The 27902-nt window shown below is 34.8% G+C and overlaps 3 protein-coding genes across 5 annotated transcripts; 2 read left to right on the top strand and 1 right to left on the bottom strand.

Annotated features, from left to right (window-relative positions):
- Positions 1-769: 769 nt before the first annotated feature.
- Khc (kinesin heavy chain) lies at positions 770-16185 on the top strand. 2 transcript variants are annotated; one of them, XM_029306699.2, is made up of 14 exons: positions 770-1417; positions 2648-2789; positions 3462-3635; positions 3788-4056; positions 4147-4393; positions 4474-4710; positions 4810-5156; positions 5247-5456; positions 6682-6825; positions 6911-7195; positions 7288-7473; positions 7554-7757; positions 7825-8119; positions 9703-16185. In XM_029306699.2, exons 1-14 carry the CDS (start codon positions 1259-1261, stop codon positions 9777-9779), a joined length of 2976 nt encoding a protein of 991 aa, XP_029162532.2. In that variant the 5' UTR covers positions 770-1258; the 3' UTR covers positions 9780-16185. The 2 variants fall into 2 exon arrangements, with proteins under 2 accessions (XP_029162532.2, XP_085346143.1); XM_085490017.1 differs by having other exon boundaries at positions 9628-9770.
- Positions 16186-19349: 3164 nt separating this feature from the next.
- LOC114934061 (uncharacterized) lies at positions 19350-22674 on the bottom strand. The gene is made up of 7 exons (XM_029306675.2): positions 22549-22674; positions 22215-22461; positions 21712-21829; positions 21257-21610; positions 20884-21147; positions 20538-20779; positions 19350-20415 (listed from the first exon to the last, which is right to left on the bottom strand). The coding sequence occupies exons 2-7, from the start codon at positions 22403-22405 to the stop codon at positions 19728-19730; spliced, it is 1857 nt and encodes a 618-aa protein (XP_029162508.2). The 5' UTR covers positions 22406-22461; positions 22549-22674; the 3' UTR covers positions 19350-19727.
- A 9-nt stretch (positions 22675-22683) lies between these two features.
- LOC114935718 (E3 SUMO-protein ligase ZBED1-like) lies at positions 22684-26351 on the top strand. Of its 2 annotated transcripts, XM_085490004.1 has the most exons (7): positions 22687-23102; positions 23340-23460; positions 23532-23714; positions 23811-24063; positions 24263-24314; positions 24389-25867; positions 26253-26351. In XM_085490004.1, exons 1-7 carry the CDS (start codon positions 23087-23089, stop codon positions 26309-26311), a joined length of 2163 nt encoding a protein of 720 aa, XP_085346130.1. In that variant the 5' UTR covers positions 22687-23086; the 3' UTR covers positions 26312-26351. The 2 variants fall into 2 exon arrangements, with proteins under 2 accessions (XP_085346129.1, XP_085346130.1); XM_085490003.1 differs by having other exon boundaries at positions 22684-23102; positions 24389-26351.
- The last annotated feature ends 1551 nt before the right edge of the window (positions 26352-27902 follow it).

The following is a 27902-nucleotide window of genomic DNA, read 5'->3' as shown; positions in this document are numbered from 1 at the left end:
AATTTTATCAATAAGTGGTTATGATTTAAAAAAGATATTTAAAATATCTTTCTAGAATTGTGAAACTTTTTATAGAATTTTATCAATAATTAAACATATAAATTATTGTGAAAAATTCCATCAAAAAATCTCATTAAAAAAATTTTTTTTCGAATTTAGATATTTTTTATGGAATTTTACTAATAGTTATGGTTTAAAAAAATATATCTAAAATGTTCTTCTGGAATTGAAACTCTATAAAATTTTATTAATATACTTAATCATATAAATATATATTATTGTGATAAAGTTCCACAAAAAACCTCACTAAAAAATTCTATTTTTCGAATTTAGATATTTTTTGTGGAATTTTAAAATAGTTGATTTAAAAATAACATAAGGATCTTGAAAATTCATTCCGATATTTTCCACACTATATTAATATTTTCTCAACAAAATTCCAAGCGACGTTATTTTTTAATTACACACAGCGCATCTATTTTTACAAAACATTTTTCAAACAAAATAGAATCATAAATATTTCTCTGAAGTTCCTTAAAACATCTCTGTTCAACAAGAAGCGCATTAATTTCGCAGAGTGACATGTAAAAAAAAAAAAACGGAAGGGGCTGCACGCGAGTGTCGGGACTCGACCCGGATGAGACGGCAAAGTCCATTCGTTTCGCTTCCGAGGAAGAGAACCTCCGTCGCGTTCTATATACCGCGCGCGCGCTGACGTCACCGCGCGCGCATGCGCGCGCGCCCACACGCGTCCGTCATCGATTGCGCATGCGCGCACTCCGAGAGTCCCTCCGTCCCAGGTAGGCCGCGTCGCGATCGCCGCCGCGATTCTCTCGTTCCGCATCTCGCTTCCTCGGCCCGCGCCTCGAGAACGAGTCCGGGTGACGTCACCGGCCGCTCGACGTCGAGCTGTCAAAGAAAAATACAAAACGAGGTAAGCAGGCGGGCGGGTCCTGCCGCATCCTAAATCGAGGGAAAACTGTGCGGATCGAGTGCGCCAGCCACTTATCGGTCGCCATCTTGCTGCCAGCGAGAAAGAGAGAGAGAAAGAAAGAGTGAGAGAGAGAGGGGATCTCTTCATGCGACCGTCCCGTCGTCGCCTGGGCTTCGCTCCAAGAAGGATCCTAACCGGAAACAGCCTCCAGGGGCGGAGGAGGGGGTGAAGGGAAGGGGCTACTAGACTTTGGAGTGTTAAACACACACACACACACACATATACATATATATATATACAAGGTTCTACCTTTCCTCTCCCGCGATGGCGATGGAAACCCCCAGGGAGCGAGAGATCGCCGCCGAGGACAGCATCAAGGTCGTCTGCAGGTTCCGGCCGCTGAACGACTCCGAGGAGAAGGCCGGCTCCAAGTTCATCGTCAAGTTCCCCTCCGGAAGCGACGAGAACTGCATCTCCATCGGGGTACGCGCGTGCATGTGTGCGTGCGTGCGTGCGTGCGAGAGTGACAGCTCTCTGACGTGGACGTCAGCTGTCATTCGGCGAGTGACAGCTGACGTCCCACAGGATTCTCCTCCCACCTCCCGTTCCTCCCTGTTTATTGAATCAAGTACACGGATAGACGTAGTTTTCGTGTATGTATATGGGTGGATGGGTGGATTGTGTATAGGTGAGAATGATGAAATTTTGTGATTCATGGTTCACTCTTAAGGATGTTGCAAATTTAGTCTCTGCGATTTGTATTGGTTTTTCTTTATAACAGAGTTGTTGGGAATTTTTATCTGTTGCGATAGCTGTTCTGATATCAATTTTGTGTAGCGATGCAATTATTTGCGATAACTATAATTTTTTTGTAATAGCTAGAATTATTGAAAATTATTACTTGCAATAACTACAGCTCCGATATCAATTTTGTATAGCAATTTCATTATTTGGAAATTATTTGCGATAATTATAATTGATATAATTTTTTTATAACAAAGCTGGATTATTGAAAATTATTGTTTGCGGTAACAGTTGATGTTATTTGTTTATAATTTATAATAATTCAAATTATTAGAAATTTTTATTTGTAATAACTGCAACAAACGCAGTTTAATGTATATTTGTATATTAAAATACATTGAAGAATATTTCTTCAACGTTGAACGGTAATTTTATTTGGAATTGCATCAATTGTATTTGTCAATGTTTTACTTATTAGAAAATGTTGCATGCAAAAATAGTATTAATGAATCCAAAATATTCGAAATATTATATTAATCCACCACAAACGATATTTCACAATAATTTGAGAGACATTTATAAATGTCATTTAGTACAGAATATCTCTGCAGAATAAATTTGCCAGGAACTTGTGTTACTCTTTTGTCAAATGATAAATATTTTAAAGAAATATCATAAAATATTTAGATGAATAGATCAATGAAGTTTTAGTCTCTTGAATCCAGAACATTATTTTAAAAATTTTGTGAATATTGTTTAAATAATGTATATAATTATACACATAATCTTTCCTTCAAAATGTTTTACGATGTGTTTCTCATTATTGTAATAAATATGGGAAACACTAGCTAATAAATATGAGTAGTTTCGTTACACATTTAATATGAATAACATTTTGATGACAAGAGAGTCTTAAATATCTGATGTTCTCGAAAGGAAGAAATTTCTCAATCCTATTTTATATTTCAGGGCAAAGTATACCTCTTCGATAAAGTATTCAAACCGAATGCTACGCAAGATAAAGTCTACAATGAGGCAGCAAAGTCCATTGTCACGGATGTTTTGGCAGGATATAATGGAACCATTTTCGCATATGGTCAAACATCGTCAGGTGATTAATCCTTCTCAACTATTTGAAACAGTTATTGAGAGAACTACAGGGTGCCCCATAGGAAATTGCTGAAATTAATCAGCTGTTATTTTTTAATGCATACAGTTACTGGGAAAACAAATTGTGTTGGAAAGAGGAAAATTGCAGTTTTTAATAGATATAAATAAAATGTTTGTATACCAGTTTTTTTTATTGAAAAAACAGTAATGAAAAAAGTGCTAATAATCACATGTGTAAACTAATGGTAAATATTTTCAAAGTGCGCACCATTTGAATTTTGTAAAAAATTCTGTTCTTTTACGAAAACTCGTAAAAACTTTTTCTAACGTGTCATTTTTAATGTTATTGATGAGTCTTTTAATAGTTGCTATTAAATCTGGCACTGTTGAAAATATTTATCATTAATTTATGTGATTTTATGTAATTATTAGTACTTTTTTCATTAATTTTTATCAATAAAATAAAACAGTATACAAACATTTTATTTATACCCACTAAAAACTGCAGACTTTTCTCTCCCACACAATTTTTGTTTTCTCAATAACTGCATGTATTAAAAAATGACAGCTGATTAGTTTCAGTAATTTCCTATGGGACACCCTGTAGATAATAAAATATATAATAAAATGTAAATATAAAATAGACAATAAAACACGCGTATATTTTTCACAGGTAAAACGCACACGATGGAAGGAGTCATCGGCGACCCCAATAAGCAGGGTATCATCCCCAGGATCGTCAATGACATCTTCAATCATATTTATGGCATGGAGGAAAACTTGGAATTTCACATTAAAGTATCGTATTTTGAGATCTACATGGACAAGATCAGGGATCTTCTCGATGGTAAGATTTCTATTCATTGATATTTTGGAATATTGTCATAGAATGACATCATTTCGACGTTCGATGACGTCAGTTTGCTACTCGGGCTTTTTATCATCGACCAATCGCAATATTTGCAATTAACACCTCTTCTCTCTGTTTCCAATGCGCAGTATCCAAGGTGAACTTGAGCGTACACGAAGACAAGAACCGGGTGCCGTTCGTGAAAGGTGCGACCGAACGGTTTGTTTCTAGTCCCGAGGAGGTGTTCGAGGTGATAGAAGAGGGCAAATCGAATCGACACATCGCCGTGACCAACATGAACGAGCACAGTTCGCGCTCCCATTCCGTTTTCCTCATCAACGTCAAACAGGAGAATCTGGAGAATCAAAAGAAGCTCTCTGGCAAGTTATATCTGGTCGATCTGGCCGGTTCGGAAAAGGTGAGGGTCGCGATTGATCCATTTCCACGCGTCTGCATTTCCGCCCGTTATTATATCATTGATTTATTGTATTATTTATTGTATTATTAGGTTTCCAAAACCGGTGCCGAAGGAACGGTGCTTGACGAGGCGAAGAACATCAACAAATCCCTATCTGCGCTGGGCAACGTAATCTCCGCCTTGGCTGACGGCAATAAGACTCACATTCCTTACCGCGACTCCAAGCTTACGAGAATCCTGCAGGAATCGTTGGGTGGTAACGCTAGGACCACGATAATCATCTGTTGTTCACCCGCTAGCTTCAACGAATCGGAAACAAAGTCAACCTTAGATTTCGGTAGACTTCTAGTTCTCTTTTCCTATCGTCCCACACCCTGTTCAACCGACCTTGAACCTTATTTCACATTCTTGCAATAGGTAAACGCGCCAAGACAATCAAGAACGTTGTATGCGTGAACGAGGAGTTGACGGCCGAGGAGTGGAAGCGTCGCTACGAGCGCGAGAAAGAGAAGGTGGCCAGATGGAAGGGCAAAGTGGACAAACTGGAGGCGGAACTGTCCCGTTGGCGACAGGGTGAGACCGTCAAACCCGAGGAACAGGTCAGCCTGGTCGAGGCACCAGATGTTACCACCCCAATCAACGTCACCGTCGAAGGTAAACAACGATCAATCGTGCGGTTAATCGTTATAAGAGATTGGACGATTAGTCCATTTTTCATTTTATCTGTACTCATTTTTTATCAATTTTCTCCAGTCAAACTGGACGATAGTCCGATGCCGGCCACTCCTGGCGGCGGCCTCATGATTGGTTCCCTCTCGAACGAGGAGAGGCAGAAGCTCGAGGAGGAACGCGAGAGGCTGTACCAGCAACTGGACGACAAGGACGAAGAGATCAATCAACAGTCGCAGTATGTCGAGAAGCTGAAGGAGCAGATGGATGAACAGGAGGAACTTATCGCCAGCGCGAGGCGAGATTACGAGCAGCTGCAGCAGGAGATGAACCGAATACAGCAGGAGAACGAGAGCGCCAAGGAGGAGGTGAAGGAGGTGCTGCAAGCACTGGAAGAGCTCGCCGTCAATTACGATCAAAAATCGCAAGAGGTATTTTGTGAAGAAGAAGAAGAGAGAGAGAGTGCTTTACTCCGAAGAAGCTCCTGGAATTTTTGTTCGATCGCTATTCAATTCTTCTAGGTCGAGCTGAAGAACAAGGAACAGGAATCCATGACGGAGGAGCTGCTGGCTAAACAAGTAGCTCTAAACAACACCGCATCTGAACTGCAACAATTGCGCGATATGTCGGCCCATCAACGGAAACGCATCGCGGAAATGTTGGCGAACTTCTTGAAAGATTTGGGCGAAATCGGAGTCGCAATCGGCGGCGAATCCAATGAGAACCTAAAAGTAAGGACGTATTGAATCTCTAGATAAAATAGGATCGTTTTATGATACTGGAGACAAGGAGAATTAACCAGAAGAACGAGCCTAGTTTCTTATAGTTTTTTTGGATGCTGAATGTGAATCTAGTTTTCATCACGTCACAATTTTGAGAAATTTTTAATTAAATAAATAACAAAATTAACGACCCAACTGGCATAAAATATCTTTATTGTTACTAAGACATATTATTAAATCAAGACGACGTTTAATTATTGTTTTACCATCTGGTTGAAAGGTTGAGTTGACACATGGTATTATACTTATGTTTGTTATCTGTATTTCTAAATAGTTAAATTTAATTTTTATATCAGACTTGATAAGGACCCAAAACAAGGGTCGAAACGTCGCCTTGATTTAATAATATGTCTTAGTAACAATAAAGATATTTTTATGCCAGTTGGGTCGTTAAGTTTGTTTATTTATTTTATCATTCACTGGCGAGACAAAGATTTACTGATTATTTTTTAATTAAAGTTGCAAAAAGAGCTTTTTCCACGAACTTTGTTATATTATAGCTACAATATGTGACGTGCTAGAGAAGTTTATTGCAATCAAAATAAGATATATTGTTAGGATTTTCAATCCTCGAAAGGAACTTTTGATATCCTGCGTCAATTTTAAAATTTTGATGAAGAAAGTTAGCGGTGATTTAAGTCATTGAAGATTTATCAAATAAATTTTAATTGTTTATTAATTTTCAAAATTTTTTAGGTCACTGAATATGAATCCAGGGTCAAAATTGATAAATTTTAAAATGATGGACTCAAAATATGGCGGATTTATATGAAAAAAAGCATCTTTAAAATTTTGACATCCGCCATATTGAGTACCATTTTGAATTTGACAATTTTTACATTGAATTCGTATAATTGTAAGTTACAGCTAAATGTCTGCAACATAACTCATATTTATTAACCATAAACGACATCAAAAATTCTTTTTGAAGATTAAAAGTCCTGCCAACATACTTTATTTTGGTTGCAATAAAACTTCTTTAGCCCTCTTTTGCAATTTTAATTAAAAATTTCAAAATTATGACGCGACGGAGCAATTTGGAAACTGGATTTGTCTTCAGCATCCTAAAGACTATAAGAAATGATTAATCGGTGTTCGAAAAAAGTCATTCTTTGTTGAACAGTGTAACAGACTCAGAGAGTGAAATTAATACAAATATGATTTCGAATTCAAGATCGCTCCACCGGAGAGCAACGGCAAGCTCGAGGAGGAGTTCACGGTGGCGCGGCTGTTCATCAGCAAGATGAAGTCCGAGGTGAAGAACTTGGTGCAGCGATGTCAGGGACTGGAAAGCTTCCAAGTGGACTGCAACAAGAAGGTAAACTACCTCGCTTCGCATTACCGATCTTCTCTGCGTCGACTGGCTTCAAATATGATCTCACATTAAATATGTTTCCAAACAGGTGTCCGAGTACGAGAAGGACCTGGCCGAGAGCCGGCTGTTGATCTCGCAGCACGAGGCGCGTATGCAGACGTTGACGGAGTCGATGAAGGAGGCCGAGACGCGCAAACGGGCTCTGGAGGAGGACGTGGACGCCTTGCGCGAGGAATGCGCCAAGCTGAAGGCCGCCGAGCAGGTACAGGCGGTAACCAACAAGGAGAAGGCCGAGGAGAAGGAGGCGGCGACGAAGATGCGAGTTGCCCTGGAGGAACAGATGGATCAGCTGAGGGACGCGCATCAGAAACAGGTGGATGTCGACCTGCCACTTGTTTCGAAATTCAATTGTAATCTCTTCAGCTTGTCCAAACCCGCGTATTCACGATTCCGCTCTTATTCAAGGTTGCCGCGCTTCGGGACGAGTTGTCGGAGAAGCAGGAGCTGATCAGCGAGCTCAAGGACCTGAATCAGAAATTCACTCTGGCGCACCAGCAGATGCAGGCTGACTACGAGCGACTGAAGCAGGAAGAGGCTAACAAGTCCGTGAAGCTGCAGGAACTTGTGCTGTTGAACGAGCGCCGGGAGCAGGTACGTAGTTGAAGAAAAGAAAAAAAAATTTATGTCCTGCAGAAATGAACGAATTAATTTTTACGAATCTCCATCCGCAGGCGAGAAAAGATCTCAAGGGTTTGGAGGACACGGTAGCCAAAGAACTGCAGACCTTGCACAATCTGCGCAAGCTGTTCGTCCAAGATCTGCAGACTAGAATAAAGAAGACCATCTCCGCCGAGGACAACGAGGACGACGGCGGTTCCCTCGCGCAGAAACAGAAGATATCCTTCTTGGAGAACAACCTGGACCAACTTACGAAGGTACCGCCGCCGAACTGTTCATTCGCGGTGCTTTCTTTCTTTATCTCATCCCTTCGCGCTTTCGCAGGTGCACAAACAACTGGTCAGGGACAACGCCGACCTTCGCTGCGAGCTGCCTAAGCTGGAGAAGCGACTGCGAGCGACGATGGAGCGGATCAAGGCTCTGGAGACGGCGCTGCGCGACGCTAAAGAGGGCGCGATGCGGGATCGCAAGCGGTACCAGTACGAGGTCGACCGGATCAAAGAGGCGGTCAGGCAAAAGAATCTGGCGCGTCGCGGACCGAGCGCACAGATCGCGAAGCCGATTCGCGCCGGTCAGCACCACCTGAGCAATGTCAACGCCATCAGAACCGGCAATCGCGGTAAGGGCTGATCATTTTGCTCCTCTTCTCGCTAAGAGACTCGCGCTAGTTTAGAAAAGAAATCGTCTGCAATTTTTATTTCTCTCTGTCTTTCGCGCAACTTTTCGCGTTTATGCGGGGTGTCCCAAAAGGTCATTTCGGAATATGTAATTTCCACACAACTAATAGTTATATAAATATATAAAAAAGGTCATTTCTCAAGGTCATTTCGTCCCAAAAGGTCACTTTTCAAGGTCATTTCGGAATATGTAATTTCCAACTAATAGTTAAATAAATACATAAAAAAGGTCATTTTCTCAAGGTCATTTCGTTCCAAAAGGTCATTTTTCAAGGTCATTTCGGAATATGTAATTTGCAACTAATAGTTATATAAATATGTAAAAATAATACATTTTCTACTTTACTCCTTTTTATCAAGTATGTAAAAACGTCACGTTTTAGAAAAAAATATTTTAAAGGTTTTTTTTGAAGAAAGAGTTGGCAATCTTGGATTTAAACTGTCATTTTCAAAAATCAAAAATATTTTAAAAGTTTTTTGAAGAGGAAGAAAGTTGGTAATCTTGAATTTAAACTAAGTTATTTTCAAAATATATAACTTGCAATTAGTTATGTATATATTTTTTCTAAAAAACAATTATATATTTTCCTTACCCTTACATTAATTGATTCCTCTCATATTATTTGATGCATAAAAATATTAATATAAAATTATCGAGAAATGTGAACATTTTACGAAATATTTTATAATTTATCTAAAATTATGTTAAATTTTAAAAAATCTTGCAAATTTTTTGGTCTTCCTACCCTTATAACTTTTTATAACAAATATTACCAGGAATCGATTTAAAAATAGAAATCTAATATAAATAATATAAAATAATAATACAATTAAAATAATGGTCTAAATAATATATATATAAATATTAAAAATTATTAAAATATTATAAAAAATTAAGGTTTGAAAAAAAATTAAGTTGACTTATAAATGATCTTGAAAAATCTTAATTAAAATTTAAGATTATCAACTATTTTTTCTTTAAAACCAACAACCTTTGTTTAAAATATTATTTTCTAAGACACGGTGTTTTTTTATATTATAATATTGAAACATATTTTTAAATATGGGACACCTTGTATATACAATCATCTTGTTTGTTTTTTCTTTTGGATTTGTTTAATTAAAATTTATTTTATCGCGCGAATTTATTCGGTTTTGCGTTGTAGACGTAATTTTATCCAAGAAACGGATAAAAATATAGCGATTTCGGTTCTTTTTTTAACTCACGTTATCGATCGTTTTTTTTCCTCTTGCATGCCTCGCGTATTACGATATTATTTGGAAACGTTCTCTCCGAATCGCGCGATATATTACATATATCATTTTCGTCTAATCGCGATTCTTAATTTTTCGCGAGATATGAAATTCCGAACTGTTGTTACTTTGGTGATATTTATTTGTGTTTTCCTCTGTTTTTTTTCCATGTTCCTGATCACATACACACACACAGATATGGGTAACAGCGTACAGTGATGATGATGATCGTGATCGCATAATGCCAAAATACCCTTCTTCACTTTTACAGAAAACGAATGCAAGAACGCTTTCATCGACGAAAACAAAAGAATTCCAGCGGCTCTTATGTATAATGGATATGCATAAATGTTATAATAATTATTACTATTACTATATTTAACAAATAAGGGCAATAGTACTATATATTATCCGCAAGGAGAGCACCGCCAGTTCTTTTAATTTTCTTTCTTTTTTTTCCTTTTTTTCGAAGCAAGCATGTGCTTAGGTACATATGTATAAGATAAGAGTGCATTAAATTGTATGTATGAATGTGTGAGTGAGTACATGTGTATGTGTGTGTTTAATGCGAGCGCTGCATGTCCCGTCGATGTGTAAATAGGTAATTTTTATAAATTATTTAATTTAAAATGTCACATGCGCATGATGATGATGATGAAGATGATGATGTCGAATAAAGCAAGTGTCTCAATCGAATGAGCACGCGAGGAAGTCTCTCGTCACTCTCTGGGAATACTTTTTACTTCGATCGGTGTGCGTTTTCTATTTTGAATCGCTTGGAACTCACAATCAACCCGATGTCTCTCTCCCCCTCTCGAAAAAAATGAGAAAAAAAGAAAGGAACAAATTGAGAATCTTTAAGGAGGCAAAGGATACTTAAGACGCCTTTAATTCAGAATTAAGAAGACGATCGGACATGCGGCTTCGAGAGCGAGTGCAAAAGTGATTATAAGTCTGCTCTTTTCAGCTGAACTCCAGCTACTTCAGAGTTTAAACTACTTTATCCGTTTTACTTTACATTGGAACGAAAAAAATATATCCAAGTAGCAAACTTATGTTATTTTGACATCTAATGACGTTATTTCGACGTTTAATGACGTCATTTGACATCTAATGACGTCATTTGACCTCTAATGACGTCATTTTGATCTCTAATAACATTATTTGACCTCTAATGACGTCATTTTGACATCTAATGACATCATTTGACCTCTAATGACGTCATTTGACCTCTAATGACGTCATTTTGGCATCTAATGACATCATTTGACGTCTAATGGCGTAAGTTTGCTACCTGGATAAATTCTTGAACTAGTGCAGCAAGTTCAGTTAAAAAGAACAGACCTTATGGCTTACACACGAGTATTTTCGTAATTATAAGGAGTCTTTCTCCCTCTCCTTCTCTCTCTCTTTGCGCAAATAACCGATAAGAATGATAAGAGGCTCTTTTGCCGGAGAGCACGCTTGACCTTGAATATGTCAAGCGTAGACTTGCTTCTCCTGAGCATCCCCCTTTCAGAGCCTGTATGCGTGTGTTATCAGGTCTGTTCTTTTCAGCTGAACTGGCTGAACTAGTTCAGAGTTTGTCTCTTCTTTCCTTCCAACGTGGAGTAAAAAGGCCTGTTCAGCTGAACTAGTTCAGAGTTCAGCCTTTTCCTTCCGATGTGGAGTATAAAATAAATTCTTATCTAGTGCAACCAGTTCAGCTGAAAAGAACAGCCCTAGTGATGGGATCGGATTAAGTGTCTTACAGATTCTTGATTTCTAGATTCTAGATTCGAACCTGTTTGTTTAACATGAAATTATGATTACTTAATCAATTTTTTTAAGTACATTTGAACCTGGATCAAGTATATTCTAATCTTTTACGAATTTTTTAGAAAAATTGTGGGGGTTGATGAATAGGTGGATGCGTATCAAGTATAAATAGATTTTTGTTAGCTTATAAAATCCGAATACTGCTTGTAAAAAATTCGATTCCTTACCTAAATAACAAACTGCCGTCATTAAACGTCAAAATGACGTATGTTTGCTACCTAGGAAGATGCTTATAAGTACTATAATTCGAATGTAATTGTTCTAGGTTCGATTACAAGTATAAGATTATATAAAATCAAAGTAAGAAGGTTGAATGCCAGTAAAATTAAACCAATGGATAAATATTTAAACGACCAACTGGTTATTAGTGTTGATGTTAATTTACTTATTACTATAATTCGAATGTAATTGTTCTAGGTTCGATTACAAGTATAAGATTATATAAAATCAAAATAAGAAGGTTGAATGCCAGTAAAATTAAACCAATGGATAAATATTTAAACGACCAACTGGTTATTAGTGTTGATGTTAATTTACTTGTACAACTACGTTTCGACCCTAAATGGGGTCCTCTTCAGTCTAACCCAAACAAAAAATAATACAAAAATGTAGAGTGCAACATAAAATAAATGTAGTATGACAAAATTATACGGAAAATCATTAACAATAAAATTTTTGGTTCTAACATTTATGATCACTATCAGTTAATGTGAAGTCTTGTTGGGGTGTACATGTGAAGTGACGATCGAAATTTTATTTGTTGTTTGGTCGCTTCATGGTGGACATTGTCAACATTATGTTAACGAACAACTACCAGTTATCGCTTGGTGTACATTTACTAATCAATATCGACGTTTAACATCAGGTTACTTTTATTTATTAATTTTAAAATTTTATTGTTAATGATTTTCCGTATAATTTTGTCATACTACATTTATTTTATGTTGCACTCTACATTTTTGTATTATTTTTTGTTTGGATTAGCCTGAACAGGACCCAATTTAGAGTCGAAACGTAACTGTACAAATAAATTAACATTAACACTAAACGCCAGTCGCGCGCGGTTATTTAAATATTTATTCATTGATTATATAAAATATTTCTTAATTTATAAAAAATATTAAAACTTAATAAATATACAAAATTAAATATTGAAACAGATCCCTTCAAATTAAACAATTGTATCAATGGCATAGGGATCTAAAACGCAGTTAGAATAGCGTGATCAAAAAATATTAATATTTAATAAAAGGAATTACTAGGCCAACTAAACGAGCTAAAATATAGGTGTTAAATAAAAAAATTTTTTTTCCTCTTTTTTTATTATTAATATCATTTGCATGTATAATTAAAAATATATATATAACATTAATATTCATATAATATTAATATTATATATATATATATATATATATATATATATATATATATATATATATATATATATATATATATTGTTACGTCCCTGGTTTACATCTCCTGAGCACCTTCATGTCCTCAATAATTTTATCTACTTTCTTCCTTAAATGATGTAAACCAGGGACGTAACAATATATATAATTATTATATTAATATTAAATATTAATAAAAATCCAGGCAATTGCTAGTTTGGTCGACTTTTACCATTGAGGAAAGATTTTTATTAATTATTACTGGTAAACCTTAAGGATTATTGTCTGTTAAATATTAATATTTTAAAATATTTCTTTATTTTAATTCTAGAAAATGAAAACTTGATTGTCGGATTTTTGAGTACATAACTGAACTTGATCCCATTCCTAGTATGTGTATACTTTTATTAGAGCGAGAGAAATTTATGAGGTGCTTTTCGGAGGGTCAGGAAGAAGCTAAATCCAATCATTCGATTCATACCTTCGCAAATTTTGCAAAAAAAAAGAAGCGAATCTTTGCGAAACGCACAGAGCGGCGAGAAGGTCTTCCGAAGATTTTTCTGAAGGTTTTCTCGCTCTTCCTCATTTCCCGAACGTCCTAAACTAAGATTGATCTCCTTCTGTTGATCTTATATCCTTGGCTTGCGAGAGATGTTATTTTATTATTATTATTATTGCGTTTCCGAAGAACTGACGGTCGAATGACGTCATTAGACGTTAAATGACGTCAATTCAAAATTTCACGCTCACGCATCTCTTTTGTAATATAATTTGTATTTTTTAAACCTAATTTAATTCTATATCCTTCGCATATTACATGTAAAAAAATCTGATGACGTCACTCTGTAAATCTGTTTTACGAGATATTTCTAGATATTTCTCACACACGCGCTCGACAGTCGGTTATCATTGTCAATTTAATCGAGATAAGATATACATGGCCTCTTTTTCTCGCATACTTGTGCATTTTGCAATCTTCTTCAATTTTGCATTTATTATCATCCTTAAAAAGATCCTCCTTCATATATTCTCCGTATCGAGCGGGAACAATTTATTGTAAATGAAAATATGTAATTTTTTTAATTTTACACAAATGTTTTATATATAGGGTGTCCTATATTTTAATTAATATAATCGAATATCTCTGAATATCTATGGTTGTATAATGAAAAAACATTTTATACAAAAATTGAAAGGTTTGAAGGGAAAGAAAGGAGGGGAGTTGATAATGATCTTGAATTTCAAGGTCATGTGAAGGTCAACCTAGTCAAAAGTTACAAGGAGAGTCAAAAAGTGAATAATTTACGAGATGCTTTAATTTTACAAAATATCTTGTAAGATATCCATTTTTCAATACTTTAACCCCTTTTATGCACAAAATAATGAGAGATAAAATTGTTTAAAAATATGTATAAAATCTTTTAATTTTTGCATGAAACATTTTCTCATTACAGTCCTAATTTCAGCAATATCTGACTGTATTAATTAAAATGGGACACTCTGAATATTATATCGAATCGCATGCACGGGATATCCTTATTTATAATCATGATGAAAGTTATATATTTGTATGTGGGAAAATTTTATGGGGGATTTTATAAAATAAATAAATAAAATAGATAAATATATAAAAACTTAATGTAAGGAGGAAAAATTTATATATTTATTTTATAAATAACATATTATTTTAAATATTATTAAATTTAATAAAATTTAAAATAATATATTATTTATAAAACAAATATATACACACACATTTTTTCTCTTTACATTAAAACTTTTCATATTTATCTATTTTATTTATTTATTTTATAAAATCTGTCAAGATTTTTGATTACATATATATATAAAAAATATACTTCCTGCCCCTTTTTCCTCCTGCCTTCCCCCTTTTATCTCTCCTTATAACTTTTGTGATATATAACTGTACCGAGAGCGAGGAGGAATTGCGTTTTTCTTTTTTGCTGTAATACGTAAGTAAGAGCGAGGAAAAATAAACGACAAAGTGTGCGATGACATTATTGCTGTGAGTGCAATTTATCCGTGAACTAAATATTTTTCTGTCGGATATGTATATGTAAATATTATACCATATATTATATATATAAATGTATATGTAAAACACACTTTTAGTTTCTCGCAATGGAACGAATATAATAAAAAAGAAGGGTAAGAGAGAATTTTCTCTTTTTCTCTCTCTCTCTCTCTCTTCTTTCTTTGGTGAAAAAGTGCATTTCTTCTTCGTGCACGATTGTATTTATCGCAGATATATAATAATACACTAATAATTAATTAATGTTAATCTCTCTCTCTCTCTCTCTCTCTCTGTCTCTTCTCTAATTGATTAATGTATTTTTCTCGATTTTTGTATTCAACCCTCGCCGATAAAATTAATACTAATCGCCGATTCTTCTATAATTGTGCTCGATTTTTTATGTATTCGTCTGAGAATTGAATGTGTGATTGATTTTTAATTATTATAGGTAACGTGAATGTATGATGATGATGATGATGATGATGACGACTTGATGACGAGCGCGGGAGAGAGACACGATGACACAAAAAGCTCTGTCATTAGCTATATATATATATATTATTTTCCTAATTATCTTTGTAGGCGCTGAGTGTCTCGAAAAACACCGCACTTATTTATGCAGAAAATAAGTCATAAGCGAGCTGTAAAACGATATTTTATGTGCACGCATAATTCAGTCAGTCTCGTTGTTGAAGAGGAGGTCGATCTAACAACCTAGCTGTCTCGACGAATTTAAGAAACCAAAATATACAGGGCGTTCTCCATTTTAATTAATACAATTAAATATTGTTAATTAAACTATGATTGTAGGAGAGAAAATATTTGATGCAAAAGTTGAAAGGTTTCGAGAGGGAGAAAAAAATTGTATAATCTTGAATTTATAACTAAGATCATTTTTCAAGGTCATTCGAAGGTCAAGCCAGTTTTATTAAAAATAAAATCAACTGTTTTCCTTCTCCAAACTTTTAACTTTTGTATGAAATATTTTCTCGTTACAGTCACAGTTTCTTTAGTAATATTCGACTGTATTAAATAAAATGGTAGATATTCTGTATAAAAATAAATCCGTATCATCGAGTTCAGATCTACCTCATCTGAAACAGAACGAGTAGGTAGCTAACGAGATTTAAAAAAAAATAAACGCATAGATGCAATTCTAAACATTTTTTCCTAGACTTTAGGTGGTAGTAGATTTGTATGCAGGGTGTAGATGAAGAGAGGCTGTAGCTACAAGGTACTATATATATATATAAATTGTAATACAATATTCTCCTCGAATTTAAAGATGTAATTTTAAGATATCATTATAATATTATTATTATTCGATTATCGAAAAACGAGAAAGCTTATATTGGAAAAAAGAACGAAGAAAAAGATCACATCAATAAACAATTGTATTCACCTTTATTTATTTATTGTCGCACAGTCGTACTCTGTCTCGGCGAATTTAATCTCCGAAAGAAATATATTTATAAGGTAACACACACAATAAAATATATTATACATACAAGTCTCATAATACGTGATGAGATCCTAAATTAATCATCCTACACGAATAAAATATTGAAAGTTAAACTTTTTCGAATAATTTTTTATACGAATATTATTTCGAATTTGTGCAAATACTTCTAATCTAAAAAATTCAAATAACTGTTCCAAATTCGATTATTTGTGCAATATATGAAATATTATTTTTTACAAGCAAATATGTAAAAATGTATTTATAATAGAAAAATTTTTTTTTTTCAAAAAAGAATTTAATTATTTTTCCTGTTATTTTTGGTTAATATAATAAAAAATATATTATTATATTTTTAATTAATTTTACATATCTACTAAAAAATGCTGATGGATATTTTCTCCGCACAAATGAGGTTTTCCGACAACTACTTGTAAAAGAGTTACTGCTTTATTCTCGTCTCGATACAATTGTACAATATAGTACGTATCAAAACGTACAATAATCGGAATACAATAATAAGTAACATTATTACAACAAGTTTTTCCTAGTCCGTTGCCTAAGAACAGACAACCCAGGTAGCAAGCATTCGTCATTTGCGTTTAATGACGTCAGTTTGACGTTTAAGGGGATCCTAAACCTTGAAAAGTTTTTTCCTGTTTTATCGACAAAATGTGAGGAAAACGAAAAGAACTCATCGTGCACACATGAAAATGTAGGATAAGTTATGCTCGTTTACTAGGCTTCCAAATTGATATCTAAACATTTACTTATATTCTTTTATCCAATGCCAAATCCGGCCTGGTCTAATTTCAGGTAAAAAAACAATCCGTATAGTCAATAAATAGATGTATGGTTTATCTAGCCTCACATTTTGTCGATAAAACAGGAAAAAAACAACAGACTTCTCAAGGGCGTTTAGGATCACCTTAATGATGTCAGTTTGACGTTTAATGACGTCAGAGTGACATTTTAATTTAATGATGTCAGTTTAACGTTTAATGACGTAAGTTTGACGTTTAATGACGTCAGATTGACATTTTAATTTAATGATGTCAGTTTAACGTTTAATGACGTCAGTTTGACATTTAATCACGTCAGTTTGCTACTTGGGAAATGTCTCACATATGTCTGTCGATAGAACATATTCATTTTTTTACATACTTAATTTTTCTTTTCGGCAGTGCGTACACGATCAATTTCATCGGATAAATAACAAGTACGTATATAAAAAAACAAAAAATCTTCAACGCGTAAATAAACATTATTTTTCCTTATATCTCTAAAGATCTAAATATACGTACTCCGAAAACGTAAAAATATACTCTCACTGAAGTCTGAATGGTCTGAATGTATTAATTACAACGCGCGAGAAAATTACTTGCACATCGCATCTCTTTTCTCAATTAATTTTTCATCATATCTTATTTATGACGAGAATATCGCGCCATATAAAATATATTTAAATTTACACACGTAATATATTCTTAATATATTACTATAATAAGTATAATATATTGCTATCTAATATATACATTTGATGCAAATTAAAAAACAATTAATTCTTTTCCGAGGGAAGAAAGAATAAAATTGTATCTCGAAGAGGACGAGAAGATGAGCAAATATCTTTCCCGCGATATTTTTCTCAACTTTACTCGGATACTGTGTTTACACATTTGCAAGTGATCGAGTGAAGACTGAAGGCGGATATGTTCCAGCAGTATTCTACCTGTAGCGAGTACATCGGCAGTGTATGACGTTGTCAATGTAACAATAGACACGCAGAAAAAATTGCGTTCGTCCTCTAATTGGCAGTAGTAGTAATAATGGTATAATTATTTCACCTCGAGTACTCGCGCGATGGAGAAATAGACTTTATGTCATCTACCAGATTTAAGGCTCTTCGCCGATCGTGTTGGAATTATGACGTCAGAGGCGAGAAAACACGAGCTAAAAATTCTTAGGTGCCATTTCGAAATCAAAATCATCGAAATATCTTTTCATTGAAAAATTGTATCTAAGATATTCAACCTGTGTTTTCTCTGACGTCACTATCTAACACAGCCGCGGCGAGGACCCAGGAGTTTTGAGAGACTGAATCTTTAGAATTACGAGGTGTCCCAAGTAGAACAGAAAATCAAAATAATATCATTTTGATTTTCCGTTCTACTTGAGGTGTAAATAAAGTACCCAAGTAGAACAGAAAATCAAAATAATATCATTTTGACGTCATTGATCAAATTTGGAGTTCAAATCATTTAATATTATTTTGATTTTCTGTTCTACTTGGATAATGAGATTTTTTCGAGATGAACTTTTATTTATAATTTAACTACAATTTAACTCTGTCTCCTTCAAAATGGTTCCCTTGGGAAGCCACACTGCGCCTGAGACATTGTTTCGATTACGGAGTTTTGGGCACGGAAAAACATTCCTGTCGTTCCCCAGCCCCTGCATTCGCCTGACCCGAGACCCTGTGACTTATTTCTCTTCCCGAGATTGAAAACTCATCTCAAAGGACATCCTTTGCCACGACCGAAAACCTAAAAGCGGCTGTAACCGACTAGCTGAAGGCCATTCGGGTTTCTGAGTTCCAGCACTGTTATGAAGACTGGAAACAATGTCTCAGGCGCAGTGTGGCTTCCCAAGGGAACCATTTTGAAGGAGACAGAGTTAAATTGTAGTTAAATTATAAATAAAAGTTCATCTCAAAAAAGTCTCATTACTTTATTTACACGCCTCGTATTTATAGAATCTTCTTTTTACCTTTCATCTTCTCTGCCTTCTTTTTTTACCCCAGATAGCAAGCGTACGTCATTGAACGTCAAAATGATGTCATTTGATGATATTCATGGCGTCAATTTACTCCTTTCCACGGAGAACAGAAGGTCAAAATGATGTCAATTTTACGTTATATTGACTAAATAATATTGACCAAATTTAGTCAATATGACGTCAAAATGACATCATTTTGACACTATCGTGACTTTTTGTTCTCCTTGGGTTCCCAAGTAGAACAGAAAATCAAAATGATATTATTTTGACGTCATTGATCAAATTTGGAGTTCAATTTTAAATAACTAATTATATTTATAAATAAAAAAATTTTGAAAGATTTTTTCATATATATATATATATACATATATATATATATATATATATATATATATATATATATATACTATATATATATATATAGTAATATAATTAATTATTTAATTAGTTCATATATATATAGTAATATAATTTGAACTCCAAATTATATTACTATATATTAGAGTTCAAATTTGATCAATGATGTCAAAATGATATTATTTTGATTTTCTGTTCTACTTGGGAAACCGCGAAAAGAAGAAGGCTCGAAACGAAGAGGCATGAAAAACGTCTCTCAAATCAGATTGAGTAAAATGACGTCAGTTTGCTACTTGGGACGGTGCAAATCGTAAGAGAAGGCTGGAAACAAGAAAAAATGAAAAAGAAGACGTCAGCGAGTATTCGAGGATCAATCAGTTTAGCGATCACATTAATAGCTACAGCAATCGTAAAATTACGGTGAACACACAACAACCCGGCCGATCGTCCCCTGCGACTCATTAACGCAATAAGGTAGCGCATAGCACTATCATGTTCAAAATGAGGGAGCCGCAGAGGAGCGCGGAGAGCCAGCCGGAGCTCGCGACGATGGTCGTCGTGGTGTGATGACCTTGAAAGGTCGGCGTCAACTCGCTCCGACTGCCGGGGTTCATCTCCTGCTCCTCTCCTGTCATTCGCGATGGCGACGACGCGTGATTCCCACGTGGCGCGTGATAGGACCACCGCGTGGCGTCCGACACGACCGAGCAGCGGTCGAGCTCGTGCACCGATGGCTCACGGGAAGGTGCGAAGTTCGAGGAGCCGGCCGAGCCGAAGCCGGAGCTCTGGCTGGACGATCGCGAGAGAGTCGGCGGAGTCGAGGTCATCGCGTGACCCTCCTGCCAGTAGCCACCGGCCACCCACGAGGTCTGCGTCACCGACCTGAGCTTCGGCGGCGACAGCACGTACCTCCTGGTGGAGCTGGACCTTCTGAACAAGTTCTCGGAGTTCGTCGCGCTGTATACTTTCCGCTCGAAGATCGCCGGCGCCACTCTCGCGGTGCTTTTGCCGTATCTTGGCGAATCCTCGTTTAGGAAGAGGGTGCTCAGACTGTGGTTCAACCCACAGCCGTCCGGTGAGTTGTTCTGAGAGACGAAGTTGAGATGATTGTCATTATCTCTGGTGATCGTAGATAATTTCTGTCTCAACCTGAAGATGAATAAAAAATACATTAATGATAATACAAATTTGGTATGAAATAATTAATTTGAAGATTGCGCAGGGTAATAAATACAATGATATGTAAAATAAAAGGAATGGAAAATACTTGCATTGCTGAATGTGATTTGACTTCGGTGAAAGGTACTTCGCCTGTTGCAAAAATTGATGACGGTTCAACGTTGAGGATCCCATTGGAAATGTTATTTTTGCTTTCACTGTCATTCCGTAACAGAGGTGTCGCAACAGGCTGCGAACGCGGCTTGATCTTCTTAAACGCAACAGAGTTGATTGTATTTTTATACGAAGTAGGTTTCATGCTGAGGAAACCCATAATAACCGCGCACATCGTTATCTGAAAAAGAGAATAGGCAATAAATATAAAAATTATATTTAAAAAATATTAAATTATATTTTTTAAATAAGTTTCAATAGGTATTCTACAGTATTTTAGCTCACCATGCGGTATTGTACGATGTGCTCTGCAGTAAACCAGACATTTTGCAAAGTAAAATCCTTGACAGACACCAAAATGATCGTAAAGAGCCATAGAAGCATCAACAATACGTCGGTTCTCTTCCTCTTCCTCAAACTCGTCCAGCAAGCGCACAGGTGAAAGAACAATCCGGCGATTGGCAACCATACCAAGTCCTGGTTGCATCCGATAGCCAGAATCAGGAGCTTCGAGATGACTCGAAAAACTGCTTCGGATCTTCTGGCATTCTGCAAAAGAGCCGACTAACGGTTATTCATTGCAACGATTGAATATTATATTTAAATCTTTAACAATCTTGTTACATTCGATACATATTCTTCAAACATGTACACTTACGCTAATGAGCAGCCTGATCGGTCTCTGCCTGAAGAATGACATCTTGTAGCGAGTGAGCCACAGTGCCTGCTTGCTCAATACGTTCTGCACCGTCAGTTTGCAATTTTCGCACAGCGAATATCTCTTCTCCAAGTAGTCCTTGAAGTTTTTCAGCTCAGCGTTGTAACGTCTCTCGCTCTTCGGCTCGAAGTTGGATAGTTCCAACAATTTCAGACTTTCTCGCTTGTTGCAATCCGCACAAAGATGACCCTTGGAGATGGCATTGCGCGAATCCCTCTGCTCCAATCTGCAGTATCTCGGAGACACTTTAGAGGCTGCATACTGTTCCGGGATGTCATATGTGTAATCACCATTCTGAAAAGTCAGTATTTTGCATATTGATGTTCTATGGAATAACAAAATTCCCCATTATACAATTATATGAAAGCAGAACAAATTTCTCTTCAACTTTTTACCTTGGAGAAGCCATTGTATTGCTCGCACCAAGGACACAACCACCAGTTTAAATGCTGCCGCCAGACCTTTGAGCTCTCGTTGCAGAACCAACAGTTCACCATCACAGGCCATCTTACTCTACAAGATACGATCAAAATATCAGTGTCATACATACATATATATATATATATATATGTATGTATAAATAAAAAAATAATTATATATACAAAGTGTGTCATAAATGTGCACCGTTCAATCATATAAATAAACAAAATAAAATAAATAAAAAAAAATAAATTCATATAAATATATTATATATACAGGGTGTGTCATAAATGTGCATTCATTCATATAAACAAAATAAAATAAATTCATATAAATATATTATATATACAGGGTGTGTCATAAATGTGCATGATTCATTCATATAAATAAACCAAATAAAATAAATAAAAAAAAAAAATAAATTCATATAAATAAAATAGTACACACACAGACAAAGTATGTATGAGAAGAGACTCACTTTAGCCTGTGGAAGATTGTGAGACACATAACGAGAATTAAAAGCGCCGGGGCGAACGCGGACACGCGGTCGAACGACAGATTCGGATCAGCTGATGCCATCGCGTAGAATAATAAAGAATGCGTTAAAACGTCAACGAGTGCGCGCGACGACGTTGCTCCAAAATAAGTCCAGAGGGTGTATCGCCGCATTAACTATACGCCGCGTCTCCCGCCAAGAGTACCGTGGAGGGCGAGGACGGCATAACCTGGAAGAGACCAAGAGGATTTCTCCTCAGCATCGCAAGCGTAAAAGGAACTCGAATCGCAAGCGTCCTCGTCGACGCAAATCTCACCGATTGCGGAGCCTTCTGTCGACGACGAATTTATAACATCTCCAGGGAGATCCTATTCCTCGTCACGCTGCCTTCGAGCAGCACGTGCCGACTAGGGATGGGCGATGTTCTTCGATTAATCGGAGATGTCGATTTTTTAATCCAAATAATCGATTATATTTTATCGATTTTTTTGTCGGTCGATTAATCGATTTTCGATTTTTATGAGGCAATATCGAAATAATTATACCTATCTTTCCTACATGAGTGCGTTCGAAAATTGATTTTGTTGGTGTTGGGAAAAAAGATAAAGTTGGTAGTATTGAAAATTAATTGGGAGAAACAAAACGCAGCACTGGTAATTTTCAATACTGCCAACTTTATCTTTTTTCCCAACACCAACATTCCAACATAACATAACATTTCTTAACATCTTAATCTTGCTGCACGAAGGAAACAAAAAAATGCGTCATGTGTCGTGTGTGACGGGAGATATATTTCGATTTTGTCTCAAAAATTGAAAATTGCTGAACTTTTTCGTATTTAATGCGAGTCAGCGATGGATGTCATAAACGGTAAGTACTAACTATTAAATTTATATTTTTTCGATTAAGTATATCACATAACCTCCAACATCTATAATCTATAATTTTGTTTGATTTCCGATGATGATAACGTGATGATAATTTCTTTAATTGTATACATATTTCGTATTTATTTAAGGAAAGACATATCTCCGGGAGGGGATCAATGTGTATTAGATTATTATTTTATTCTTATCATATACCCTATATGTATTCTTTTAATTTTAGATAACGATAAGGCATTCGAAGAAGCATTTCACAATCTGTATGGAAGTGAAATCGAAATCAGTAATGACGACGAAGAAATCGATACACAAACACTGTTTCAATCTATTGATGATCTGGATTGGTGAGTGTAAAAATTGTTGACGATTTATGGCCTTGTTCAATTTATTTAATTTAATATCTGCTTTTTTATAGTACATTGATCGAGAATACAGAAGATGATTCTCGAGATTCTCAAGTAGTACTAGTGATAGCCCAAGAGCTCCAAGAGGAGATCACGCCAACTGAAGCCTCATCAAAAGGTTCAGGCGTAACAAAGATTATCACGCCAACTGAAGCTTCACCAAAAAGTTTAGGCGTAACAAAGATTAAATCTGAGTAAGTTGTTTTTAGTATTCTTTGCAAATTTTTACCTTTTTTAGGGGTCATTCTGAAAGATTGTCTTAATCTTAACTATTATTTAATATTTAATAGGTCAAAACAACCAAGTGCAGCGTGGCAATATTTTGAAAAAGAAACTAATGTTACAGCCCGTTGTAACATTTGCAATAAGGTGTATAAACATGGCGGGAACACAACAAACTTGTTTCAGCACCTTAGTGCAAGCCATGCATTGTTTTGCCCCCAAGCTAATAGACTGAAGCGAAAAGTTCATGTGACTTCTGGATCTAGTGACGATTCTACTGATGATCCTCCACAGTCGAAACGAGGAAAATTCAAATCACAGGTAAAAAAAATATGTAAATAACAAGTAAAACATAAAATAAATATAAATATATAAATGACAAGTATATAAAGTAATAAAAAGTATATAAATAACAAGTAAAAAATAAAAAAGTATAATAACAAGTAAATAAACAATTATAGTAAATAGAAAAATGACTGATTCATAAATTTAATAAAACAACAAATACTTTTGATTACAGGGAAAGTTAATTAGAATCGACGAAGCATTTGAGCGTACGAAATCATTTTTAGGTATGTATGCCATAAAAAAATCTTTATTTAATTTTTGATTATTTGACAAAGGACTTGTGATTTTATTTTAACAGAAGGAGGCAAGACGTCTGACAAAATTACAAATGCCATTTTGTATATGATCGCGGTCGATAAAATGCCATTATCTACAGTGCACAACGAAGGCTTTAAATTACTCATGAAAACAGTAGCACCTCTCTACACTGTGCCGAGCAGAAAAACCATGACAAGATTGATAGACGTCCGATATGATGTATTGAAAGAGCGCTTTATAGCCACTCTCAAAAAACTTGATTCTTATTGCATAACATGTGACAATTGGACAGATGTCGGCAACCAAAGTTATCTAGGCGTCACTATCCACTATGTAACTCCACAAATCGAAATGAAGAGTGGATGCGTTGGAGTTTTTCCGATGAGTGAAAACCACACATCACAGTACCTCGGAGAGTGTTTAACTTCAGTTATAAAGGACTTCAATTTGGAGCAATCGAGAATTACGACAGTCGTTACGGATAGTGCGGCCAACATCAAAAAAGCTGTACGCGACTTCGTGGGACAGGACAAACATTTGGCCTGCTTTGCGCATACTCTATCTCATCTCGTACCAGACGTACTAGTCGCTATGCCCACTGTGCGGGAAACGATTGCAAAAGTGAGGGCTATCGTAACAATTACAAGAAGAAGCGTCGTGGCTTGCGATGAATTAAAGAAGCTGCAAATACGAGACGGAAAAACGGAAGGAACCACGTTAAAATTTATTCAAGATGTTCCTACACGTTGGAACTCGACGCTCTACATGCTAGAAAGATTTCTTACTCTCGAGGAATATGTTTATCCGGTTATGTCGAAGTGTCCGACTGCACCAGATATGTTAAAACGAGAAGAAATGCAAATGTTGAAAGATGTTATATCCCTCATGAAACCAGTCGAACGTGTCATCACTGAAGTCAGTGGAGACTCCTATCCAACATGTAGCGTTATTATCCCGTTAGTTCGCTGCCTGAAAGTGGCTGTTCGAGAATATAAGCCTTCAACAAAATATGGACACGAGTTTAAAGAAAAACTTGAAGCAACGATTAATAGACGATTTAAAGATTTTGAGTTGCATAAAATACTAGCCATTTCAAATATACTGGATCCGAGATTCAAAAAACTCCACTTTGAAAGCGCTCTGGCTGCTTCTTCTGCAATATCGCGAATTAATGATTACATTAAAAGGGATACTGTACAAAAAATGTATGAAAAAGTACCCATTGAAACGACAGCAAATAACGATCTCTGGAGTTTTCATGACCACTTGGTTGCGACTAAAGCTGACTACGGTGCTCACAGCGAAGACGTTAGTTTTGAAATAAGACAATATTTCAGCCAACCAGTCATCCCGCGCTATGAAAATCCTCTCAAGTATTGGTCATCAATGAAACTCGCATTTCCGTCATTGTACAAATTGGCAATAAAATACGTCAGTATTATTGGCACGTCGGTGCCATCCGAACGGCTGTTTTCTCAAGCTGGCGACATCAAAACCGACAATCGAAACAGACTATCCGGTGAGCACTTAAACAAACTGTTGTTTCTCGGTTCGCTTGCACGAAAGGATTGGGGTTTAGAGTGACAACAAAACTGTTATACTCCTGCAACTGTATTACTGTATTCCTCTTTTGTGACTGTTTTGTTTTTTTACTAGATAAGGCATGATATTTTTTTAAAGTAAACGGTGACAGTTCCTATTTTCTATCTAACATTTCCTATTTCTGTCATTTAATTTTCAGTTTTTTATTCGAAAGTTTATTCCAATGTAAAATAACTGTTAAGTATATAATGTGTTGTAACTTAATGCAATTGAGTGTTTTGCTATTCTTGTGACCTTTTATTCATTTATTTAAAACAAATGAGTTAAATGAATTATATGTATATATATATATAAATTTTTAGGTAGAAGAACTTTGGGCACAAGGCACAACTGGAATGTATTAATAAAAAACAAAAAATAACAAGATATTATAAAATTCAATAAAAAAATAATAACCCTAATTATCAATAATTTTTTATTCGATTAATCGATTTGTCGATTTTTTCAAATAGAAAATCGATTTTCAAAATCGATTCTTTTTTCAAAAATCGATGTTATTAAAATCGATTTTATTTTGAATATCGCCCATCCCTAGTGCCGACCGTTGCCCGCCGTCGTCGTCGCGTTCCGAAAATGAGCGATTGGAGCCTCCTATAGGAATAAATGAGGTATAGATAAGCCTCTAGTTTCTCCACCAATAAAAACGCGGAACGAAAATATGTCCACCAATAAGAACAGAAGATCCATTGTATAATTTTTTAAGTAAAAACGTGAAAAGTGAAAAATTTCCGCTAATCACGCATTGATTTTAAAATGTAATCGAGGTGCAATTGAAAGAAATTTTTCACTTTTCACATTTTCACTTTAAAAAAAGTTACACAATCGACCCTCAGGGAATGGAAATATATCCATCAATAGAAAGAAAATAGAATTATATAAGAAAAATATATATATATATATAATATAAATATATATTATATATAAAAATATATAAGAATATATAATAACAAAATTAATATAATAATATATAGAAATATATCTAATAAAAATGTAAAATAGTATAGTAGAATTATATAAGAAAAAAAAATATATATATATAATATAAATATATATTATATATAAAAATATATAAGATAATATAATAACAAAATTAATAAGATATAGAAATATATCTAATAGAAATGTAAAATAGTATTTATTAATAATGTTACTATTTTTAATAGTATTTCTAGGTCTAGGTAATAGTACATATAGTTGTTTATAATTGACCAATCAGGAAGTCGATTATGTATCACACAACTAAATAAAAATAACAAAAATTAGTAAATTTACTAAAACTTTATAATTTTTCGCTCCAAATCTAGTGAAAAATATAGAGAGGCACAAATTTATTAGAAAAATTATAATTTTATTTGCACCAAATCTAGTGAAAAATTAAAAACTTGAAAAATTTATTAGAAAATTTATAATTTTATTAATCAAAATCTAGTAAAAAGTTGAAAAATGAGTACATTTACAGGAAAATTTATAATTTCATTGATCCAAATCTAGTAAAAACTAAAAAACGAACAAATTTACTAGAAAATTTACAATTTTATCTATCCAAATCTATTGAAAAATAAAAAACAAACAAATTTACTAAAAATTTTATTATTTTATAGATCCAAATCTATTGAAAAATAAAAAATGAACAAATTTATTACAAAATTCAAAATTTTATATATCCAAATTTATTAAAAATATAATAAAAAATGAACAAATTTACTAGAAAAATTATATTTATCCAAATCTATTAAAAAGTATAATAAAAAATTAACAAATTTACTAGAAAAATTATAATTTTATAGATCTAAATTTAGTAAAAACTAAAAAAACAAACAAGTTTACTAAAAATTTTATTATTTTATAGATCCAAATCTATTGAAAACTAAAAAACGAACAAATTTACTAGAAAAATTATAATTTTATAGCCCTAAATCTAGTGAGAACTGAAAAAAACGAACAAATTTACT

The sequence above is a fragment of the Nylanderia fulva genome, unplaced genomic scaffold (assembly GCF_048542155.1).
Source record: "Nylanderia fulva isolate GAGA-0341 unplaced genomic scaffold, ASM4854215v1 Scaffold94, whole genome shotgun sequence".
NCBI classification, from domain to species: domain Eukaryota; kingdom Metazoa; phylum Arthropoda; class Insecta; order Hymenoptera; family Formicidae; genus Nylanderia; species Nylanderia fulva.
This window is presented reverse-complemented; position numbering and strand designations above follow the sequence as displayed.